Source organism: Artemia sp. Qi Xiang Cuo, chromosome 5 (genome assembly GCF_049724085.1).
Source record: "Artemia sp. Qi Xiang Cuo chromosome 5, ASM4972408v1, whole genome shotgun sequence".
NCBI lineage: Eukaryota > Metazoa > Arthropoda > Branchiopoda > Anostraca > Artemiidae > Artemia > Artemia sp. Qi Xiang Cuo.
The window spans coordinates 52593877-52614982 of record NC_142798.1 but is presented as its reverse complement, the minus strand read 5'-3'; the positions used below and the strand labels follow the sequence as shown (position 1 = coordinate 52614982).

The 21106-nt window shown below is 35.8% G+C and overlaps 1 protein-coding gene and 1 non-coding gene across 2 annotated transcripts; one reads left to right on the top strand and one right to left on the bottom strand.

The window, feature by feature from the left end:
• Nucleotides 1-14580: 14580 nt before the first annotated feature.
• Nucleotides 14581-14653, bottom strand: TRNAR-CCU (transfer RNA arginine (anticodon CCU)). Its single transcript has one exon. It is a non-coding gene; the product is annotated as a tRNA-Arg (tRNA).
• A 5342-nt stretch (nucleotides 14654-19995) lies between these two features.
• LOC148952255 (uncharacterized) lies at nucleotides 19996-20343 on the top strand. The gene has a single exon (XM_089089164.1). It carries the CDS (start codon nucleotides 19996-19998, stop codon nucleotides 20341-20343), a length of 348 nt encoding a protein of 115 aa, XP_088945290.1.
• The last annotated feature ends 763 nt before the right edge of the window (nucleotides 20344-21106 follow it).

Here is a 21106-nt window from a genome sequence, read left to right as displayed (position 1 = left end):
GTTAAACCCAAACACACTATTTTTCTACGGAATCTTCGACTTAAGAAATGAGTATTTCTTGTATATGGGTGGCTTTCTTATTTTCTGTCGTAGCAAGCAATGGGTTTCATCTTTATCCATCCGCAGATGATTGCGTTTACTCTCCGCGGTCGTTGTCCTCCAAGAGTGGGTTTGGGTTGTCAAAAGCGATTGTCGCCTTGCCATAAATCTGATCTACAAGGAAGATGTTCATACGGTGTCCAACGAATTTTCTCCGTTTTCCACTTGTAACGTCTGTAGTGTAGGGCCTTGTGTCTCCTCATACCCGTTGTTTACGTCTTTTTAAGTAAACACCATGTTCGTGCAGATTGAAAAGCTCAAAGCAGTACGAATTGAGGATTAGATGATCATACAAATAAAATATCGTACAAAAATGTTAATATCGTCGTACTGTCGTTAAAAAAAGAACACTTACTGCTAAGTTTTGGCTTTCATAGGAGTTGTCTTATCCTTTTTTGCTCCCTCTCCGCTGGCTTGCTTCGACTTGAGTGTGCATCGATGGAGTCACATTTCATTGTAAGTAAGGGGATGATTAAATACTTGGTTTATATCATATGCCAGGCCGACGAATGATCACTCACAGACCTGCAAACGTGTCAACTTTTGTTCTGTAGCCAAAAGACAAAAGGAAGAGACCCATCGATACAGTGTGTTACGGAACCCGAAATAATTTGTGGGTACTGATTAAGTGCTACGCTAGCTTCTGTCGATTTCTAGAAAACACCTGGACAACTTTTAACCCATCCACACTTTAAAAAATGACCCGATTACTCGGCTTTGCAATCCTTATCTCTGGGTGAAGATTATGACTGTTGTTTTTACCCCACTTTTGTGACAATAATAATTGATAGTATTGGATATCCAAAATGTACTATTATTTTCCACAGAATTCGGGCTGGTATTTCAGTCTCACAGACTAAACAGCTGACCATAATCTATTTAGCAATAGAGGGATGCATTTCTATCTCAGACATCCTATGCCTTACTAGTTACTTAATGATCGTATCTGACGAGGCCCCATTACCAACTCTCACCAAAGTGCCAGACAAACAAAATGCCATTTAAATTTGATTTACTCTTATACCAACAAATTTGGCTTCTTGCTTTTTTTTTCGCTCGGTAAAGCTTACTAGTTTTCTATGTAAGTCCATGAGAGTCTCCATTGCGAATATATTTTCATATAGCTGTCCGTCTCTATCACAATTTTGGTGCCTTCATCCCGATTAGTGTTTTTTTTCGGAGGGGGCTACCCTACCATTTCTCTAGGTATTTTCGAAGATCACGCCGCCTTTCTATGATGATAAATAACAGTTCAAATGGGGATAAATCCTTTAATTAGACAGTGAAAAAAAATACTGGACATTTCGGTCACATATATACTGACCGTCATCAGCAGACGCGTTTTCCCAGTATTTATCAGTAGAGTAAGAGGTACCATTTTGCCTAGACATATAGCAATTTCTATGTTATTTGCGTACCGCCATAGCAATTTCAACATTATTCTATAGAAGTTCTTCACCTTTTCAAAGAGATTCAGAGCTCCCTCACATGGCATTATAGTATGTTGCATCTTGTGCTACTTGGGATTTGCATACTATGCTATGAAGGACAAGTTTTTTTGACATAATTTACGTGGACTAGATTTCTATTTCATGATATACATGTTTTTTTTTAGGGTAAATCCGTGTCAGAAAAACCGGTGCGTCTTGTTTAGCAGCCAATATATTCAATTATTTTTTTTTATATATTCAAGTTTCAGATTAGAATTTTTTACAGTTTGAATAGTTCATTCATTCTAGCAGTATCAAATATTTTTGCAATCATTTACATATATATGGAATATTCTAAGCGACTTCTGGTGAGTAAAATTTTCCAATTATTATAATGAAAAGAAATCTATTTTTTTGTCTCGTCATTAAGTTGGGGAAGAATTTCCTTTACCTTCCTTACTTACGCTTTTTTTTTTAATGTGTTGTTAGCTCTTTTAAAAAGCATTTCGCTAAATATTCAAAAAACAGGATCAGTCAGTTTCGCTATAATAAAAAAGAAATCTATTTTTTTTGTCTCGTTATTAAGTTAGGGAAGAATTTCCTTCCTTACGCTTTTTTTTACTGTGTTGTTAGCTCTTTTAAAAAAAAGCATTTCGCTAAATATTCAAAAAAGAGAGAGGCAGATTCACTTTGATTTTGGCTCATTGTATATGAAAAATTAAAATAGAATTTGCATATTAGTTTCGGCAGATATGAAAGGTCGCCCCTCTCCTCAATATCTTGCTCTTTACGCTAAAGCTGTTAGCGCTTTCAAAAAAGCTTCCTATTCTAATTAAAAAGTCCCTGTTTTTTTTTCATCAAATTTCGGTAAATATTCAAAAACAGGGCCAGTTAGTTTCGCTATAAAAATAATCAAATCGTTTTTCATCCTTTCCATCTGAAAAAGGTGTTAATATTCAAACAGGACGGGTAGTTTCACCAATAAAATAACCAACTCACTACGTTCTTCTACATGTAAAGGGATGTTTTCTCACTATCTGATTAAGAAGAGCATGTTTACAAATTTGTTGGCTAAAAATGGCTTTTTCAAAATTGAGTTATGAATTAACTTACGAATTAACTTACATAACGAAACTTCTATATTTATATGTTTTTATCACATATATTAAGGGGTTTAACCCCTAGTCAAAACCTCGCTCTTTACGCTAAAGTTCGAATTTTGTTCAAATCACGAACTCTTGAATCACAAAGGCCGGTTAATTAGAATAGATATCTCTTTTGAAAGTGCTAAAAAAAAAACTTTAGCATAAAGGGGCGAGATATTGACTAGAGGGTCACCCCCTTCATATACTTAATAATTTTTTGGTTTAGGTTATGTCGGAGTCTTCCTTCTTCCTTTTTTCTGTGATTTTAAGTATTTCGCAATTTAGATATATAAAAAGTTTTAAAAGCTATGCATAAAAAAAAAAAATCTATAATTGTCAACTTTTTGTGTTTGGTACTATGGAATTGATAGGCCCAGTGCCCTCCATTAATGTTCTGAATAAGTAAAAATTGAAGTAGCTAATTAAATTGTGTCATTTTAGAATGTTGTTGATCAACCATCGCAGCAAAAACGCGCAAAATTGGATGAAACTCTGGATAAGACTGAGACGGGGTTAATTGAATCATTGAATGAAAAAAGATCAACTGTAATTCGTCTCGCACCCCATTCCAAAGCAGAGAAGGAATCTGGCAACCTAGCTTTGATTATCGACGTAAGTTTTAGACAGATATTCTAAAAATATTTTAATAATTTAGTAAATCGACTCCTTATATGCATGCGGTGAATAATGCTATTTTATGATTGACATGTAAAAAATTTGCGGCATGATATAACTGAATTAGCATGTATATATTTAGGCTAATGAGATACAGGAACCTTCAGGGTGTTACAAATTTTATAGGCCTGTATACAATTCAAAAATTACCAGTTTTATTGGAACTCAAACATCGTCTGCGGGACATGCACTCGCCTTGTTTTACCAGTTTTAATGGTTTTAAGCTATTACTAAAACCTTTATAAACATCAGCTTTGGTGAAAATCAACGCTACCAGTGGAATACCAAATAAAATATATATATAAATATGAAATAAAATCCTGATTCATACAGCCTTGAGCATCCTCAAATTCAATGAGGAACATTATTCTAGTTGATTTGTACACATACATGTCACGTGTGTGGAGATCTATTTATTTCTTAGAAGGGGGGGGGGGGATTAGAAGTGTGGATATAGATCCTGAATTTGGACCAAATTGTGAATGCAGGAAGTTCAAACTGGACCTCAACAGCTCATTATGTTATTTTTATTATTATAAAACAATTTCAATTAAATACACGAGAATATTCAAAGCAAAAGAAGACATTGATCTGAAATCTAACGAGACCTAAATCTCGAAAGGTCATTATTTTATTTTATTATTAATCAATTTCAATCAAATAAACGAGAATATTCAAAACATCAAAAGCCTTGGCTATTCTAATTTTAAAATCTTAATTCCAATATGTAAATAAAGAAAAAATAATAATAAATGTTGTGTTTAATGTTCGATTAACCAAATCAATTACCGTTTAACTAGGTTTAGGTAGAGATATTATAAGTCAGAGATATTAAAATGTTAATCTCCCCCCACCCCCGAGGTGTGTGCGGGTGTGGGGGTGGGTGTGCGTGTGTGTGTGTCTGTTCGTGTGTGTGCATGTGTGTGTGTTTGTGTGTGTGTGCGAGCGGTGCATGCGCCGCGTCTACTCGATAATTCATGAAATAATGCTTATTTCACATAAAAAATAAAACCTTTTTTCTACAGATTAATGAAATAGCGCCGCTATTGGATGATGAAACATCGGAATTTACAGGACCAATTCTGTCACCACCAATGGAATTCAGAGACGAACCTACATTAGTTGTAGATAATATGGAATGGCAAGGGGGGTTCCTTAACGATGTTTTTGGGGACATAGCTAGCCTAGACGATTTAACTTGTGATATTGATATAATGGAGGATTCGGACTGGGTAGATAGCTTTATGCATGAACATTTAGGCGATGTTACTAGTGCAAGTGAACCGGGTCCTCGTAAAGAAATTACGTCGCAGGACAATACAGGCTGGCTTGATCAATTGTCCCCAAACACCTTGGAATATGTACTAGGGGACCTCATGTCATCTCCAACCACTGCAGTTGAACAGACTGGGGTTATTGACAATTCTGAGTCACCCTCCACCAGTCCGCTTAATGATACAACACTGCAAATTGTTGGGCCTAATTTTTCCGTGGACACTTTTAACAATAACTTTACTATTAGTTAATTAGATCCTGTACAAATAGGTACAGGACATGAAAATAGTGTCACATCCCCGGATTTGCGTGAATTTTATTTTTTAGTCTGCTCTAAGTCACATACAAACATATAGGGCAGATTTTAACCCTCCCGAGGAAAACACGATTGACGGAGGCATTATTTTAACTGATCCGGTGAAAGTTCTCCAGAACAATCCCGACAGACTTCACGCGCGACGTAAGATTCAGAGTCAGCCCGGGGGGGGTCACGGGGGGGTTGAAACAGAAGTGAATCAAAAGTTAATTTATAGAAGGGAACATCTTGTGATATATTTAATTAAAATTTTTCAGCTGGCAACCAGACTTTTTACCCTGGTCTAAAGGAATTTGAAGACAACTTTTTCAACTGGGTAAATAAACTAATATCAACTTTGGACACGTTTAATGAGAGGGGAAGTGGGTCCACCATTTTATATATTGAACAAATGGATCTGAATCTCAGTAGATTTAAAAAAAACTTTATTTTAAGGGGAGGGCGGGGTAACAAAATAAAATGCCACCCAAATTTGTCAGCTACAGGAGGGGTTCAAGGTTTCAAATTTGACACGGGGCTGCAATGTGGGAACAACTTCTGTCCCCTTTTTATGTTGTTTTTTAAACATTTGTTAATGTATATATTATTTATTTTTTTCAGTTTTACCAGTTTTTATCTTTTTAACTAGTTGGCATTTTGCAGATTTTAATATCACTGACAAAGGAATCATATAGCATTCCGATATTTATTTATTTTTTTTTTTTTGCAATAATTGAATTTTGTTTCTAAACTATTACATTTTTATCCTATTTTGTTTTATTTCATTAGCATTAACCGAACTTTACTTCTTGTATGGTTTACAGCTAATAGCACAGTACCGTAGAATTTTACTAAACTTTTTTTTTATATTTATAAAAATGTACTATCTTAAAAAATTTGGGGGACATGAGACACATATCAAATGATATTTACATTTTGATTACTAGATAACAGTATATGTATATTAAATTGACAATGCGCATTCACTCGTATTTTTCAGTAAAGTGCATATTTTGTTCTGGTCTTGAGAACGCATAGGGGTTTCACGCCCAACTTATGTTAATTTCTGATTGTTTTGAGTTTGAATCTGTTAATTATTGTAATTTCTGTTCATTTTGGGTTTCATTTATTTATCGATGCTGATTTGTGGCAGTTTCACGATTGGTAGATTATTTGATGTTATTTTTGCTAATTTTTTGTTTAATTTCCGATGATTTAGGTATGATTTTGTAGGAAAAGCTGTCTATCACCCATGCATCATCATCCACTGTTCCATTTCTTTGAAGATGCGCCAATGCTGGTAGCACATACTTCAGATCGTAGTTAGCGTTATGTATAAAAACCGGGAGAAAAAGTTGCTGTTTAATTTTTAAATTACATGAATTGTGAGTCCACCCCCGAAAGTTACTTTTTCCCGTTGAATTGGGATCAATAAGTTCATCGTGGTCCTGGACCGCGTCTTTTGGGGCAAGAGCACTCCTACATACCCAGCAAATCTTCTCCTTTTCTAGTGCCAGTTGCTCTTTATCTGACAATATCATTGGGTAATTGATGTGACGCAATCGTGAAATAGCCGTGTTTGTTGTTTTTATTAAGGAAATTAATAGCTTTTCCATGCTACCCACCTCCTCCATAGCAAAAAAAAACTCCTACGACTGCATTCTAATGTTGGAAACGTAACGAGTGTGCGCATAGAAAACTGCAACTATTTTGTGTTCAATGACTCTATTTTGTCTTGATGGATCCGATACCTCAGTTAATCTTGTTTCACAATCCAAAGATATTTTATCAGCTTTTAGAAGGGAATTTTAGAAGTTTTTACATTGTAAAGTGTCTTTGCCTTCTGCCGGCATTTTAATTCGTTGATTCCCATGAATTTTACAATGGCTCATGTGATCTGATAATGATCGCTCAGATGTGAAGGGAGAAAGACACATGGGGCAATAGAGTCGTTCACCTTTCTGAACGCCTTGAGATAAGAGTCGACTTATTGCTGTAACGGGAAAAAAATGACCATAAGAATTTACATCTTTGGGAGGCTCGTAAATAACCCATACCCAATTTTTAACATTTTCCACCATCGGTGTCCTCACTGAATACAAAACCCCTTTTTTATTTCGTTTTTTCCCCCATCTACAAATTCAGTGTCATACTGGAGAACAACCACCCCCCCCCCAAGATTTTCATTTGTTTTCTAGAATATTGTTATTTTTTTAAATGATACCCGGTATATACCCACTAAACAATAAAAAATTAATTTATGGAAATTTTTTCCAACGTTTCGAGCAAGTCCATCGAGATTTTTCATTGACGACTCATTATATAATGTTTTATGGGCTCCTGTTAAAAACGCATATTTAAAGCATTACAGCCCTGTGTCAAAATTGAAACTCTGTACCCCTCCCGTCTCTGACAAATCTGGGTGGCAATTTATTTTGTTACCCAGCCCTCCCCTTAAAAAAAAGTTTTTTTTAAAGCTACTAATAATCAGATCCATTCGTTCAATGTATAAAATTGTGGACCCACATCCCCTCTCGTTAAACTTGTCCAAAGTTGATATTAATTTAATTACCCAGTTGGAAAAGTTGTCTTCAAATTCATTTAGACCTGGGTAAAAAGTCTGGTTGCCAGTTGAAAAATGAAAATAAAAAATATCCCCGGATGTCCCCTTTTGTAAATAAACTTTTTGATTCACCGATGCTTTAACTCCCCCTTGGCCCCCCCCCATTTCTGAATCTGAATCTCAATTTGCGCTCGAATTCTGTTGATGTAGCTATGGAGAACATTCACAGGGTCAGTTAAAATAATGCCTCCGTCAATCGCGTTTTCCTCGGGAGGGTTAAAATCTACCCTATATGCTTGTAAGTGACTTAGAGCAGACTCTAACAAATAAAATTCACGCAATTCCGGGGACGTGACACTATTTTCATGTCCTGCACCTATTTGTACAGGACCCAATTCACTAATAGTAAAGTTATTATCAAAAGTGTCCACGGAAAAATTAGGTCCAATAATTTACGTTGTTGTACCATTAAGCGGAATGGTGGAGAGTGACTAAGAATTGCCAATAACCCTATTCTCTTCAACTGCAGTGGTTAGAGATGACATGAGATCCCCTAGTACATATTCCATGGTGTTTGGTGGCAATTGATCAAGCCAGCCTGTATTGTCCTGCGACGTAATTTCTTTACGAGGACCCGGTTCACTTGCACTAGTAACATCGCCTAAATGTTCATGCATAAATCTATCTACCCAGTCCGAATCCTCCATTATATCAATATCACAAGTTAAATCGTCTAGGCTAGCTATGTCCCCAAAAACATCGTTAAGGAAGCCCCCTTGCCATTCCATATTATCTACAACTAATGTAGGTTCGTCTCTGAACTCCATTGGCGGTGACAGAATTGGTCCTGTAAATTCTGATGTTTCATCACCCAATAGCGGCGCTATTTCATTAATCTGTGGAAAAAAGGTTTTATTTTCTATGTGAAATAATCATTATTTCATTAATTATCGAGTAGAGGCGGCGTATGAACCGCTCGCACACACACACAAACACACACACATGCACACACACTTACAGACACACACACACGCACACACACACACCCACACGCACACACATCGGGGGTGGGGGGAGATTAAAATTTTAATATCTCTGACCTATAATATCTCTACCTAAACCTAGTTAAACGGTAATTGGTTTGGTTAATAGAACATTAAACGCAACATTTATTATTATTTCTTTATTTACATATTGGAATTAACATTTTAAAATTAGAATAGCCAAGGCTTTTGATGTTTTGAATATTCTCGTTTATTTGATTGAAATTGTTTAATAATAAAATAAAATAATGACCTTTCGAGATTTAGGTCTCGTTAGATTTCAGTTCAATGTCTTCTTTTGCTTTGAATATTCTCGTGTATTTAATTGAAATTGTTTTATAATAATAAAAATAACATAATGAGCTGTTGAGGTCCAGTTTGAACTTCCTGCATTCAAAATTTGGTCCAAATTCAGGATCTAGATCCACACTTCTAATCCCCCCCCCTTCTAAGAAATAAATAGATATCCACACACGTGACATGTATGTGTACAAATCAACTAGAATAATCCTCCTCATTGAATTTGAGGATGCTCAAGGCTGTATGAATCAGGATTTTATTTCATATTTATATATATATTTTATTTGGTATTCCACTGGTAGCGTTGATTTTCACCAAAGCTGATGTTTATAAAGGTTTTAGTAATAGCTTAAAACCATTAAAACTGGTAAAACAAGGCGAGTACATGTCCCGCAGACGATTTTTGAGCTCCAATAAAACTGGTAATTTTTGAATCGTATACAGGCCTATAAAATTTGTAACACCCTGAAGGTTCCTGTATCTCATTAGCCTAAATATATCCATGCTAATTCAGTTATATCGTGCCGCAAATTTTTTACATGTCAATCATGAAATAGCATTATTCACCGCATGCATATAAGGAGTCGATTTACTTAATTATTAAAATATTTTTAGAATATCTGTTTAAAACTTACGTCGATAATCACAGCTAGGTTGCCAGATTCCTTCTCTGCTTTGGAATGGGATGCGAGACGAATTACAGTTGATCTTTTTGCATTCAATGATTCAATTAATCCCGTCTCAGTCTTATCCAGAATTTCATCCAATTTCGCGCGTTTTTGCTGCGATGCTTGATCAACAACATTCTAGAATGACACAATTTAATTAGCTACTTCAATTTTTACTTATTCAGAATATTAATGGAGGGCACTGGGCCTATCAATTCCATAGTACCAAACACAAAAAGTTGACAATTATAGATTTTTTTTTTTATATGCATAGCTTTTAAAACTTTTTATATACCTAAATTTCGAAATACTTAAAATCACAGAAAAAAAGGAAGAAGGAAGACTCCGACATAACTTAAACCAAAAAATTATTAAGTATATGAAGGGGGTGACCCTCTAGTCAATATCTCGCCCCTTTATGCTAAAGTTTTTTTTTTTTAGCACTTTCAAAAGAGGTATCTATTCTAATTAACCGGCCTTTGTGATTCAAGAATTCGTGATTTGAACAAAATCCGAACTTTAGCGTAAAGAACGAGGTATTGACTAGGGGGTAAACCCCTTAATAAATGTGATAAAACATAAATATAGAAGTTTCGTTGTGTAAGTTAATTCGTAAGTTAATTCATAACTCACTTTCGAAAAAGTCATTTTTAGCCAACAAATTTGTAAACATGCTCTTCTTAATCAGATAGTGAGAAAACATCCCTTTACATGTAGAAGAACGTAGTGAGTTGGTTATTTTATTGTTGAAACTACCCGTCCTGTTTGAATATTAACACCTTTTTTCAGGTGGAGAGGATGAAAAACGATTTGATTATTTTTATACCGAAACTGACTGCCCCTGTTTTTGAATATTTACCAAAATTTTATGAAAAAAAACAGGGACTTTTTTAATTAGAATAGGAAGCTTTTTTTGAAAGCGCTAACAGCTTTAGTGTAAAGAGCAAGATATTGAGGAGAGGGGCGAACTTCCATATCTGCCGAAACTAATATGCAAATTCTATTTTAATTTTTCATATACAATGAGCCAAAATCAAAGTGAATCTGCCTCTCTCTGTTTTGAATATTTAGCGAAATGCTTTTTTTTAAAAGAGCTAACAACACAGTAAAAAAAAAGCGTAAGAAAGGAAGGAAATTCTTCCCTAACTTAATAACGAGACAAAAAAAATAGATTTCTTTTTTATTATAGCGAAACTGACTGATCCTGTTTTTTGAATATTTAGCGAAATGCTTTTTAAAAGAGCTAACAACACAGTGAGAAAAAAAACCGTAAGTAAGGAAGGTAAAGGAAATTCTTCCCCAACTTAATGACGAGACAAAAAAATAGATTTCTTTTTATTATAATAATGAGAAAATTTTACTCACCAGAAGTTGCTTAGAATATTCCATATCTATGTAAATGATTGCAAAAATATTTGATACTGCTAGAATGAATGAACTATTCAAACTGTAAAAAATTCTAATCTGAAACTTGAATATATAAAAAAAAATAATTGAATATATTGGCTGCTAAAAAAGACGCACCGGTTTTTCTGACACGGATTTACCCTAAAAAAAAACATCTAGATCATTAAATAGAAATCTAGCCCACGTAAATTATGTAAAAAAAACTTGTCCTTCGTAGCATATTATGCAAATCCCAAGTAGCACACGATGGAACATACTATAAGGCCATGTGAGGGAGCTCTGAATCTCTTTGAAAAGGTGAAGAGCTTCTATAGAATAATGTTGAAATTGCTATGGCGGTACGCAAATAACATAGAAATTGCTATATGTCTAGGCAAAATGGTACCTCTTACTCTACTTTTATCCAGTATTTTTTATTGTTTTCTCACCGTCTAATAAAAGGATTTATCCCTGTTTGAACCGTTAATTACCACCATTTCTGCTAATAGCCTCATGGGTGGGAAAGGCTGATTTTGTTTAGCGAGTGTCTGCACTGTCTACAAGCATGTGATTATGTTAACTCTTCTTCTTTTTCCTATATTTTTTTCTCATCAACCCTTTGCAGTTCTTGTACCATTCATAATGTTATTTCATTGCTTATAACGTTGACTCAGGAAGAATTTTTAATTTTCTCTTTTCTTTTCTTACCAAAAAGCTTTTTTCGAAAATGGCTATAGAGTAGCTATTTTCCTATGACTACTACGGAGTATTTTTGAATAGAAAGAATTTTGGGGCAAAACTCATCCTTTTCATTTCTCCGATATTGCTGGGCATTCGAAAGAAAAGAAGAAACGCTTGACCTACTGTAAATCACTATGCCCGTACTTGTGTGTCTCAGAAAGACTTCTTTCAGAAAGTCTCTTTAGAAAAGAATGATTCCTCTCCTTTATTTCTTTTGTTCCTAAATAAAGAAGCAATGAATGAAGTAGAAACCTATAAGTTTAGTCGAACCTTTACTAATCCTAGTACTATGGATTTTCCTTTGAAAAAAGGATAATTTTTTAGTTCTTTATCTTTTTTATATATCAAATCCATATTATTAAGATTTAAAGACTAGCTGATAAGACCAAATTAACTAACAGTTATATATTTAGAACCAGTGTGTGTCAAGTAAATCGTTCTCCGTATTAAAAATAATGAAAAAATGAGAATCGGGAAATTTACCTTTTGTAAAAATATTGAGCTTTTAAGCTCCCAAGAGTGAACAGTAAACTAGACTTAAAGCATTCAAACTTCCCATTTTTCAAACAGTTCGTGGTAACGAACTGTAAGTAAGGAGCAACCCGGCTCAATAGTAACCGAAACTAAAAACGGAATTTTGATACCAATACATACATCAATAGAATCAGATTTTTCTGCTGATTTCAAATATATAAGTTTAGTCTTACCCATCAAAAGTTACGTGCCTGAGAAAATTTGCCTTGTTTTGAAAAAAAGGGGGAAAACCACCTGGAAGTCACAGAACCTTAATAAAAATCACACCATCAGATTCAGCGTATCAGAGAACTTTACAGTAGAGGTTTCAAAGCCAGCCTTGACAAAAACCAACAAAGAGAAAAATCTAAAAAAAACAAAAAAACAAACGAGACTGTGGCCAGTGGAGAGAAAAGAAAAGACAAATGCAAAACAACGCGGATATCTAGCGTAAAGAGGGAGGCATTGAGAAGGGGGACAGCCCCTTTCTAAGACGGAATAATTTCTGTTCGTTTTAGGTTTTAAGTTTTAATATCACTCCTTACTTTCAGTTAGAAAACCTTGTGTGTTTTTATTTAATTATTTTAAAATCGAACTAGAAAACACACAGCGCATATTAACGGATATAAAACATTTATTCAACACCCTAAAATAGCCTATTGTAAATCTTTGCAATTGCTGGCAAAATTGAAAAATGCACACGAAAAAGAAAAAAAAAGATGTTTCAAATAGCAGAACTGACAAGTTAGCTATATAGCTCACAGGGGTACAATTAGGGGGGAGGGTCAATTGGTACTCCTTTATATTTCAATGCCCCCCCCCTACATTTTCAGAAATACTATTTTAAAAAATAAGTCAATTCAAAACAATAATTATAATAAAAGTCATAATTTTGACAAGTCAAAAGAAGGATCGTAGAAATCCGCAGTTGTCAGGTCTGAATAGACTTTAGATGAGTCCAGGGCAAGCCTGTATCCATGGGCGGGGCACTACAAGGCTTGACTGTTCCCTCCAAATTTTGTCTGACACGTAAAAAAGTAACAAAATGCATAAGAATAAATGTTTGATGCGTTTTGGTGAGCTTTTTGGTAAATCTCCTCCCGAACAAATACCCCGGATATGGCCCTAGTCTAGCGGGCTAAAAATGTTTTATTTTGATGTTCCTAGTAATTTAACCTCGAGGCAGCGATTGAATGCCAGGCAGCATATGTTCCTTTAATCAATACATGCCAAAACCGCAATATGTTGCGAAGGGTCACCCACTTACAGAAATCCCGTTAACCAGGTGGCGCGTGCCAAGCAGGACGAAAGTGTGCCAAGTATGGCAGAATTGTACCACGTGTGGTGGAACTATGCGGCACACGCTCCAATCTGAGATTTGCAAGAGGTGGCAGAAAATGGGTTCATTTTAGTAATTTGCTGAGGTAAAACATAGATAAATGTAAGTTAAATCAACGGATCCTTCAAGACTTAGTTTTATACCGTCAAAACTATCCTTTACTTCTAAAGCGTTTGGGAAATCTTCGGTACTTAAGCATTAGATGGTTACTTCTATATACTGCTAAAGAAGTCAAGTTTGGTTAATGCTAATGAAATAAAATAGGATGATTATAAAATAGTTTACAAACAAATTTGGGCTACATATTTGCACATGAAGGAGGGGGATGGGGTGGGGGTAAAGCATAGAATATTATAAATACGTAACCTAACCTAACCTAGGTATCCCCCCTAAACGCCCAAAAACAACAGTTTAAATATCGTAAACGCAATGAAAACCACGCCTTGCATTGCATTTTTCTATAGCGGTCTCTTGCAGTTAACCCGTCTGGCGGGTTTTTTGTGACTTGTTTCCTTGCACAATATATAAAAGTGAGCATCTAATGCTTAAGTACCAAATCTTCTAAGGGACGTATATGCCCCCTTCTTTAAAAGGAAGTAATTTTTGTCTGAATAATTTTTTTACAATGCTAATTCATTCCCCCCTGAGGCTAAAATAATTCTGCTTTGACTTTTATTGCTTGTATATTCTTGTTGATGAATTTATCTGAGAATAACTTCATCAAAACCTATTTTTCCTTCCAAAACCTGATTTTTTAAGTTCTAAACCTCCAATGTTATACAGGGGCGATATTTGAATACAAAAGTTGCCCATCCCCTTGAAACCCCCGAAGAGGTGTGCCTACCCCCTGCCTGTTGAAAAATTAGGAAGACTGTTGGCTAAACATAGAATTTTCTTAGCCGTCAAAGGAAAATGTTTACCCCGACAGGTCGTGCGATTATCTTTCCCCTGAGACCAATCCGCATTAAAAAGAAATTTGTTTTCATACTGTAATTTGTTTGCAACAGTTACTGTTTAACAATAACATTGCTGTAATAAAAAAAAATTACGAAATAGCAACCGCGAAAGCTGGGTTCCGGTTGAAACTAACTATTCAGGAGGAAAAAAGAACCCACGGCGGGACTCGAACCCGCAATCCCCTGCTTAGGAGGCAGATGCCTTATCCATTAGGCCACGCGGGCTTGAAATGAAGTTTATTTTATAATAATATAAAAACATTTTAAGGTAATATGATTTGGCCTAGCCTGTGTAATAACATGCGCTTGTTTTTAATATGCTGAAAGTGAATTTTGGGTAAATTTTTGGCAGTTCATACTATTGGCTTAGGAATAAAGTGAATATACCACTCGATGCCTTTTTTTATGCTCTTTACGAATATAATAATTGCTTCTATAGCAAATTCAAATTTACCCACCCCCACCCCCTAATGTGCAAATATATACCCTGAGTTGTAACCGCACAAAGAAGTTACAAACGCTAGTTAAGTTATTGAAAAGTGGTTGAAAACATATAACTAGTTTATAAATAAGTTATTCAAAAGTAACATATTCAAAAAATACTTAGGCTATTTATAACGATTCAAACCTCATTTAATAAGCAACCCTAATATAAAACGTTTTCCAACCGTTTCAAGTTTTTCAAATGCCGTCGACAAAAATAGCGCTGAATTTTGCGATACGAAACTTTGCCATTAACAATTAATGATGTATTCTAATTAGGTCATTTATTTGCATATTAGGGGGGTGGGGGTGAATAGCTGAGAATTTCCGGTAGAAAGCGATTATTATATTCGTAGAGTATAAAAAAGGGCATCGAGTGATATGTTCACTTTATTTGTAAGTTAGTATTATGAACTGCCAAAAATTTACCGAATTTTGAATCTAACTAATGATTCTAGGGAATATAGAGTTTATCCCGAAAATTAAAGACGAATACCTCGAATGACAGGAAAAAATAAATAAATAAAAAGCAAATAAAAAAATACACCCAAAATAACTACCGTATAGATATTAGTGCGAACCAGTAAAACATGAAAATCGTCTATATTTTTATTCTTCGAAGGTTATGACTCTCACATTAAAAATCCATCCGATTTTCTCTAGGAATGTTTCGTTTTTTGGAAACATTCCATAAAGATACTGTAGAACAAAGAATTAGATTAGCGTTCTCTCAAGTGTTCTATTTATTCCATTTTCAAAATTCAGTCAACGGGTCAACGGCAAACGTAGATCGTAAAAGTTTCCATATGTCTGTAAAAATTGTTGCTAATACATTTTTCGAGGATCATTTGCTGAGCTAAGGGGGCCAAACAATCTGTTGAGGCGGGGTGGGTTGGGGATTGGTAGGAGTGTTACAGGGGCTCGGAATCGGCATAGAAAATTGGGTACTTATGCATTATCTGGTACACGACGCTATATATACTGTGTAGGGAAATGCTAAAAGAAACCAGTCAAACGGATATTTGCAATAGATAAATAGATCGCGGAGCGTGATTTGTCTTTGCGTTTACAACATTTAAACTATTGTTTTTTGGTGTTTAGGGGAAAAAAAGGTACCTAGGTTTGGTTAGGTATTTAATATATGCTATGCTTTATCCGCCCAAATTTGTTTCTAAACTATTATATTTTCATCCTATTTTATTTTATTTCATTAGCATTAACCGGACTTGACTTCTTTCGTGTGCACCATATAATGCATAAGTACCGAAAATTATTATCCGCGATTTAGTTTTATTCTTACAGTCGGAAGTTCCTGAACAAAGGGGAGCCTAACGTAAACAGGATATTGTTTGGAGGCATATTCACTCCAAAACTGAGGCTAAAAAAGGTCAAAACCTCGAATTGGCCCTTGAATAAATTTCCTCAGGTCCATGAACAAAGAGGAACCCTAATACACAGGAAGACAGAGAGAAAAAATATTGCTCCCCTATAAAGGCCCAAAAGACTTCATAGCTACAAAAACAAGTGATGGATGATACAATGCAATGGACTACGACAGAATGCATTGGACTTGTATGATTTGGGCCATATATTTGCACATTAGGGTGGAGGTTAAGTTAGGTTACGTCACGTTGGATTAGGTTAGGTTATGTTAGGTTGGGTTTCCATAGTATTATTTTATCATCATGTTTTGTTATTTTTCATAAGGATTGACCTAAATTCACTTTGTGAGTGTTTTTTCATTAACCGAAAAGTACCAAGACTATTTTTCTCCAAGCAGAAATCTCTACCCGAAGTTTTTAATTTAGGCTGGAGTAAGGGCCCCAAAATCTGGGACCAGAAATTTGTTTGTTTTGATTTACTTGAAGCTTATGTCTGAAAGTGCTTGGGTTAAGGGGACACCAATTTGTAAAAAAAAAGAAAAAAAAGTTCGTCTTAAAAGGTGGATCTAAAGAAATCCAATAAACTTATTTTTTGAACAAATTGAAACTTAAAACTGCAAGTCTTAGGCCTAATAAGATCCCAATCTACAATATATAATCGACAAAAAATATTGGTATCTCCCCCCAAAAATAGGCCCGAAAAGAAAAGAAAAAAAATCCCAAATGACTTGAAACTTACACCCGTAGGTTACTAGACTAAAATGATAATAATGCACAAAAATTTTGATTGGGGGCAGAGGCCTCTAAAAATGGGCCGAAAACGCTGTTATCGATTCGCTTGAAAATATGTATGGAATCTTCTGGACTAAGTTCACCTTAATTTACAGAATTAAAGCGAAAAACATATTGGTTTGCCTTGAAATTGGGCCCAAGGAAGGGCTAACAAACTCTTCTTCTCTGAACAGATTGAAACTTGAAACCCAAGTCCCTTGGCTGAGTGGTTACTAATGTAGAAGATTCTTCTTAATTCGGATGCCTCTTCTAAAAAGGAGCAAAAAAAAAACACTTTTTTCCTTATTGGCTTGAAACTTTCAAGGATCGTTGTCTATTATTGGGGGGACCACACATTTTTGATCAGGGGGAGAGAGTGCTAGGGGCTCACAAATGGCTGGACAAACATATTTTCTTCGATAAATTTGAAACTTACTGCCATAAGTCCCTGGACCAAGCGGAAACGAACGTTAAAAAAAAAAAAAAAATGTCTTGGCCAAATGGACCCCAAAACCGTTTTTACAAGCGCGGATTGAAAAACCACACCAAAGAATCGGTTTCAAAATTACCGTAGACAGGGCCATGAGAACCTTAGTGAAGACAAAAAAAAAAACTAAGAAAAAAAATTATTTCGATTGACTTGAAGCTTATGAAATGTTTTGGACCAAATTCACACTAGCTTACACAAAAAAAAGCAACAAAAAATACATTGATTTGCCTTGAAATTGAGCCCAAGAAAGGGCTAACAAACTCTTCTTGTCTGAACAGATGAAAACTTCAAACCCCAAGTCCTTTGGCCTAGCCGATACTAATGCACAAGTGTTTTTTTCCGTTTGGGTACCCCTTCCCTCTTCTAAAAAGGGGGCACAAAAGAGCCCAAAAACCTTTTCCTAATTGGCATGAAACTTTCAAGGATCGTTGCCTGGGCTAGGGAGACCGTACTTTTTGTTGAGAGGGAAGGGGTGCAGGGGCCAGCAAATAACTGGACAACCATATTTCCTATGATTAATTTGAAATCTACAGCCTCAAGTCCCTGGGGCATGAGAAAACTAATGTAAGGAAAAATTTATTGGGCCAAGTGGACTTAAAAAAGGACCAAAAGTTTTTTCCGAGCGCATATTGGAAAACCACACGTAAGAATCGGCCTTAAAGCTGCCTATAGACTTGGCCAAAAGAACCTTAATGAAGACGAAAAAACTAGGAAAAGGGTTGTTTTCGATTCTTTGCGTCAGGAAATAGCCAGGGAGAGAGTTGCAATATTTGTTTCTGTCTCTCCTATAATTTACCACTCGACATATAGCAAATCCCATTTATAGTCAAATATGACATGTTCTTGAAATGTACTAGTTTAAGTAATGAAATGTATTTTTTTAAATAATAAAAAAAAAATTAACCATGGATTGTCAGTTTAATTGACATATACTGATATTTGTTCCTTAAAGTTTTGATAATTTTGTATTTATGAAAGTAAAAAAAAGTGAAAACATTTAAAATGTATTTTGTTTTCAGGTAAAGCGCAAATTATGTTCTGGTCTTTAGAAGGCATGGGGGCTATTACCCTTACTCATCTTAATATCCGCTTGTTTTGAGTTTGACGTGGCTATTTATTGTAATTTCTGTTTCGTTTTGAGTTTCATTTGTTTATTGATAGTGGTTTGTGGTAGTTTTACGCTTGGAAGATTCTTTGACTTTATTTCTGCTCATTTTTGGGTAAACAGAGCTCTTCACATTTCTTTGAAAAACTTGTTTTGTGGGAAGTGTTTTTTAAATTAATGTCTGTTTGGTTTTTATTGACATAGTCTTTATCATGGAAAAAATAATATTTTATATCTTTTCAGTTTTCATAGGTAGCACAATCGCGCTGCCTAAGTAAAGAACGATGTTGGCTAGCGTTGGGCGATATTTGATATCGATATTGATATATCAATACATCGGATCAAATATCGATATCGAGTATCACAACGTATTATCAAAACCGATATTTTATAAGGGTCTCTAACCCCCTATATTCCCCGCGGAAAATCCACCACGTGGAAATTCTAAAAATTTTCAGCATACATCTTCGAGATTGTTTCAGGTTTGATTTCTTTCATCTATAATTGATTTTATGGTACCGTTCTATAAGCTGGGAAACCCGCAAGACATGAACAAATCCATACAATTAGACAGCTGATAGAGACAACTCTAGAATATAAAAGGAAGGCATACGTCGCCTTCGTCAATTTTCAATCTGCTTTCGACACTGTCGACATACAGTCACTGTGGTTGATCCTTCCATCTGCTGGTGTACATAAGAAAATTGTCAGTCTGTTCAAAGAATTGTATAATAAGACCGAAAGTGCTGTCATTGTAAATGGCCAGATCTCATCACATTTTCAAATTAGAAATGGTGTTCGGCAAAGCTGCGCTGCTTCTCCCGAATTCTTCAACTGTGTCATGGACCATGTTCTCAACAAAACACTGCTGGTGCATCTGTTTGGCATCGATTTTGTTGGAAGAGTTCTGGCAGATGTCGACTTCGCTGACGATATTGCATTGGTATGCGAAGATCTCACTGACATCAAAACTACCCTGGAAACGCTAGCATCTGCTGCAGCAAAACTTGGTTTAAATGTAAACTGGACCAAGACCAAAATATTATCTGTGGACAAGACACCATACAGCCCCCTGACAACTATAGAAGTATGTGGCCAAGATGTTGAGATGGTCAAGCAGTTCACCTACCTTGGTTCAATTGTTTGCTCAAACGGAAATCTGAATGCAGAGATATCAGCAAGGGTGGCAAAGGTGAACGCCGTTTTCGGCCACTTACTGAGAACAATATTCCACAGACCCCAGATCAGCCGTCTCACGAAAGCTCGTATCTACTCTGCCTAGGTAGCAAGTGTTGTGTTGTACTCGTCAGAGACTTGGCCTTTGACGCAGTCGCAGATGATGAAGGTAGATGCTGTCCAGACAAAACACCTCCGCAAAATTAAACTCGTTAGGTGGCTCGACAGGGTACGGAACAAGGATATCCTCCGGTCCTTTAAATTATCACCCCTATCCGAACAGCTTGAGTCCCTCTCGCTGCGTTGGTACGGTCATTTAATTCGCCTACCCACTGAAACACCTGCCCGACTTATATTTGACTTCGATCCAACTGCAAACGGCTGGAAACGCCCCAGAGGTAGACCACGTATGAGAAGGGTGGATATCGTCCGCGACCGACTCACAGCGTGGGGCATTGACCTCAGTGAAGCTCCTACCCTCGCCCAAAACAGGCCACTCTGGAGATGACTAACAGCGCTGACGTCTGGTTCCTTCTAAGCTGGCAACGCTGACGAGCAAGAGCTTTAAGTCAAGTAAGTCAAGTCAACATCCCTCACAACAAGCCCTGTTATTTTCAACTTCACACACCAAAATGTTCTTAAAATATTGCTGTTACACCCTTTTGACAACCTGTATACAGACGACGTGTTGTGATTCAGTTCACCCCTCACAATTCCTTGACGATTTCACCTTCATACCCTTAGGCATAGTCTTCATGGTAGTCACGATAGTAGTATTAATATTATTAGTAAAAGTATTGAATAGCGGTAGTAATGCTAGCATTAGTAGCATTAGCTTATTGCCTTTTGATCAGTAGAACATCCCTCTCATTCAGTCCTGGAAGTTTCAACTTAATACCCAAATCAATTCTTGAGATGCGCTATTTTGACAAATTGCAATCAAGTTTAGTTTGAATTTCCCTTCAATACTGTAGAGGGCGTAGTGTGGTAGTAGTAGTGGTGGAAGTTGTAGTAGTCTTGGTAGCATGCAAATATTGTCTTTTTGATCATATCCCTTATCACTTCCTGAGTATTCCAAATTAATATACTCGGCTATTCCTGTGTTACACACTTTTGACAATCCTTATACACATAATGTGTTTTGATTTAGTTCAACACTCCCTTCAACATTCTCCGAAACGCTCTCCTCAATGCCCTTTGTCTTCTTGGAAAGTGAAGTTCAAACATCCTCAATAACATATACTACGCGTAAACAATGAACGATTTACCTA

Bases quoted from the DNA above. Each gene is read 5' to 3' on its own strand.
- LOC148952255 (XM_089089164.1), top strand. From the start codon at position 19,996: ATGATGAAGGTAGATGCTGTCCAGACAAAACACCTCCGCAAAATTAAA.